The sequence below is a fragment of the Marmota marmota genome, unplaced genomic scaffold (genome assembly GCF_001458135.2).
Source record: "Marmota marmota marmota unplaced genomic scaffold, marMar, whole genome shotgun sequence".
Lineage (NCBI taxonomy): Eukaryota > Metazoa > Chordata > Mammalia > Rodentia > Sciuridae > Marmota > Marmota marmota.
In genome coordinates, this window is record NW_026000211.1 from 20742204 (window position 1) to 20746581 (window position 4378).

Genomic DNA, 4378 nt, shown 5'->3' on the forward strand with positions numbered 1-4378 from the left:
TCTCTCTCTCTCTCTCTCTCTCTCTCTCTCTCTCTCTCTCTCTCTCTCCCCTCTCCTCTCCTCTCCTCTCCTCTCTCTCTCTAAAAAATGATTTCAAATACAAAAACTTCTGTGTTCATTTTTTTTTTCAATTTGGAATTCTTTGTATATTCAGTGATTCAACTATTCAGTGACTTTTTTTAACCAAATAATTGCTATGAGTGACAGCACTATATCTTTTATAATATTATGTATGCTTCAGTAAAAATTCTTATACCAAGATTTTATTAAAACTTGGCAATTCTAAAAATGCCATACCTTGAAATCAAGTTTTGTTTAGTTCAATAATGCAACAACCCAGCATTAACTGCATAATTTAGATCTCTTCATGTTCCATATCATATTTTGAATCTCAATTTTAAAGCCAGAAGTTGACAGATGACTAATGATAGCACAAGAACCTGTTTCAAGATATTGCTATTGGCATCATTGTCAGGCATATTGACTTTTGAATCTTTTTGTGGAATTCACAACCTTTTTTTAAAGGGCTTTTTCCCCCCGTGGGTGAGTATTGGTCATTGAAAAACAAATTGCATTTACCAAACCAAACAAAACCCAAAAATACTTGGCCAAAATATAAGAATAATTAAAAGAGATTAAGAATTTGTGTGTATAATCCCTACAAACCTAGGCAAGTATAAACATAAATAACTTTATTCAGCAGGCAAAACCTCAGAATAGCTAAAGTATTTTAATACATTTTATGAAAGTGTTCGTCATAAGCCAAAATGATTCTGACAAAAGAAAGTAATACCTAACGTGTGTTGATTGTTAGGCATAAAATGAATCTTGTAGACATCATCTCCAGTACAACAGCCTTTTGAGCTTTAGGTATTATTATTTTTCCACATTACATGTGTAAAAGCTACAATTTAGAGTCAAGTATCCCATAAGTAACCTTGCAGTTCTCTTTGAGCCTCAACTCTCCACCCTCCCCATCATTTTTTTTTTTTTTAAGAAATAGCAACTGGCCCTTTACCTCTTTCTACCTGCTGGATGCTTTCTGAATCACATTATCCAGTGCTTAATTTAAATGATCCTCATTAAAGTCCAGAGCCTAGGGAAATCACCCTGGTTTTTTGTTCCTAGCAACAGCCCTAACAACAGCTGCTTAAACTACATGCCACTAAAAAGATGCTATAGAGGAAGTACATGAAAGTTATTATTAAATATCTTAAATATTAAGATTTCAGACACCATAGTTACCATGTTTGCTTACTTACCTTTAGTGGTGCAAAATAGAAAAATGAATTTAGTTATTTAGAATAACAGATACACTAGATGAAACTAGCAACACATGTGATACCTAGGTATTTTCCTGCTGTTAAACCAAAAAAAACATGAAAATAAAATACCTTTTTTATGATTGTGAGTCTTAAAATGTTACATTTGTGTCAAAATTAAGTGTGCTTATTTTATAATGTAATATGGCCTATTTAAATATTAAGAAAATTGAAAACTCTCTATGAATTTTTGTTGGCATTCTATATTTTTTTGCTATTAATTTTTTTAAATCAACTCCATAGTTTTGCCTTTTCCAGAATGTTGTAAAATTGAGGTCATAGCTTCATATGGGATTCTTTTATTTACTAATATGCATTTAAGTTTTCTTCATGACTTTTCATGGATTGATAGCTCATTTCTTTTTAGTGCTGAGTAGTATTCCATTATATGTATGTACCATAGTTTATACACTCACCTACTTAAGCACATCTTTCTTGCTTCCAAGTTTTGGTAATGATAAATAAAGCTACTATGAACATACATGTGCAGATTTTTTGTAGTTTTCAACTAATTTGGGTAAGTACCAAAAAGTATGAATGAATGCTGGATCATATGATAAAACTATGTTTGATTTTGTAAGAAACTGCCAATTGTCTTCCAAAGTAACTGTATCTTTTTACATTCCTATAAATCCTTGCTAGAATTTGCTATTGCCAGTGTTTTGAATATACCATTCTAACAGTTATGTAATATTATCTCATTGTTTTAATTTGCAATCTCCTAATGACATAGGATGTTGAGTGTCTTCTTGTCATTTGTAGTCTTCTTTGGTGAGGTGTCTATTGAGATGTTTTTTCCTAAACAGGAAAAAGAACAAAAAATTTACTAGACTCCTACTGAGATCTTTTCCCCATTTTTAAGTGGTTTATTTCTTATTGGGGGGTTTAAAGCATTCTTTGTATATTTTGGATTATTGCCCTTTATTATATATATGTTTTTGCAAAGATTTTTCTCCCAGTCTGTGGTTTGTCCTTCCATTTTCTTAATAGTATGTGGTTTTTAAGCATTAAATTTTTAAAGCTGAACTCATAATTTAAGAACTGATACCATTATAGTGGTATGCATGGTAGGTAACGAAAGGTTAGTTTTTGTGCCTTCTGTGTTTTAAAATCACTAATATATTCTTTTTTTCTCAACCTCCTACTTCAACATGCACACATATATGCCACCATTTTGTAGCTTAAGCTGCTAGAATTTCAAGCAGTTCAATGTAAGAAGGAGTAGTTAAAATTAATAATTTTTCTTGTTTGGATCAACAAGTAACCTAATGTGATAGTCATTGTCCAGATAATAGCCCGTAATTTAGTAAATATACATGTGGATTATTCCTTTTTAAATATTAAGAAAATAATATCTTTGACATTCTTTTAAGGTCTACTCAATTTTCAAGTTATTCCTAAGAATTTTCAGAGTTTCTAGCCAGCAGTGTTGTAGTTTTTGTTTGCTTGTTTGTTCATTTGTTTGTTGTTTGTTCTTGTTTCATCTTTCTGAGAGTTTTTTTCTTTTTTCTTAACAAAACTATAAGTTCAAGTAATGCTATGAATGGATTTGACAATGTTAATGATTTTATGTAAAAATCAGTATTTTTTTTCCAAATTTTTGAAACACAAACAGGTATTAGTAGTCAACTTGGGTTAATAAAGCAAGAATATTTTGTTTGAAAGAGTGATCATGAAAGGAATTACCTGTATTAAAAGCTATTCCTTATTTAGGTTTTTTTTTAATAAAGTTATTACTCAGGAAAAACTGCTTATTTTAAAGACAAGATCAAATAAGAAATCTAGGCCACTTGTTTTCTAAGTATCTGTATATTACAGTCCAATATCTGTAACTGAAAAATTTAGAGCTGCTCTGGTGGCAAGTCAAATGGAGGTGAGGGAGACTAGAGCACACCTTCTTATTTTGCTTTTCCCCAGGTACCTCAGGGGAATCCATGGAGCCATGTGGAGAAGTATTGGAAAAATAGTCTAAATTATGATTTTTATTTTAAAGCAACAACTAAATAAAATAGTCCACTGTTACTAAGCAATTTATCATGGAGTTATAGGTGTCTAATTTATAAGGTTTCCAAATTAGACTTCAGGGCCTATGTTACATTTTATTACAGTCTACAACATAAGTGTAGACTGGCAAGAATTAAACGAAAAGCCTGTTTCACAGCTGTTATGCATCTGGGAGTTTGGTTAAAAGGGGCTAGTTTAGCTTAGCCCGAATTGTGATAAAAAGCAGGGTCTGGAGGCCTTTTAACTAAAGTCCTGTGCTCTGATCAGAGCTGTATTTAATACTGGTCCATAAGTCCACATAATTATAATTTGTAAGAGTCTTTAGAACATCAGTAACTTTTAAATCTTACCATATGAAAAATGATTTTGTCACCTGTGGACTTAAAAGAGTTAGCAAGCTGGGAAAAAGGTGATGATCACACGAAATATTTCTGAAACTTTCTCCATCCAACTTTTGTACTTTAAATGTTCAACTATTCTTTGTAATATACTACTGGTTTTACTAGTCTTTAATGAGGAACTTTAATTCTGATAAGTGAATGCTTCATGTTAAATTTGTTGTACTACTGGGAAAGAGGTTTTACTTTTTTAATGTTACCATTATTACATTCTGGCTTTTTCTCAGTCTTGCAGATGGGTCAAGGGCTGTGGAGAGTGGCCAGAAACCAGCAGCTACAACAGGAAGGCTATAGTGAGCAAGGCTACCTCACCAGAGAGCAGAACAGGAGAATGGCTGCAAGCAACATTTCTAACACCAATCATCGTAAACAAGTCCAAGGAGGCATTGATATATATCATCTTTTAAAGGCAAGGAAATCTAAAGAACAAGAAGGATTCATTAACTTGGAAATGTTGCCTCCTGAGCTAAGTTTTACCATCTTGTCCTATCTGAATGCAACTGACCTCTGCTTGGCTTCATGTGTTTGGCAGGACCTTGCTAATGATGAACTTCTCTGGCAAGGGTAAGTTAAACCCACCAATATTTGATTCAGATCTCTCTAAACGTAATCAGGCTTAATGTTCTTGTAAAAAAAAAAAAAAAAAAAAAAAAA

At 32.2% G+C, this 4378-nt stretch overlaps 1 protein-coding gene across 1 annotated transcript in view; it reads left to right on the forward strand.

The window, feature by feature from the left end:
* Fbxo8 (F-box protein 8) overlaps nt 1-4378 on the forward strand; it is a 61623-nt gene that overhangs the window by 21979 nt on the left and 35266 nt on the right. Inside the window, exon 2 of the mRNA XM_015486205.2 lies at nt 3952-4288. Coding sequence (XP_015341691.1) covers nt 3960-4288 — 329 coding nt within the window. The 5' untranslated portion in view covers nt 3952-3959. The remainder of the gene's footprint in view (nt 1-3951; nt 4289-4378) is intronic.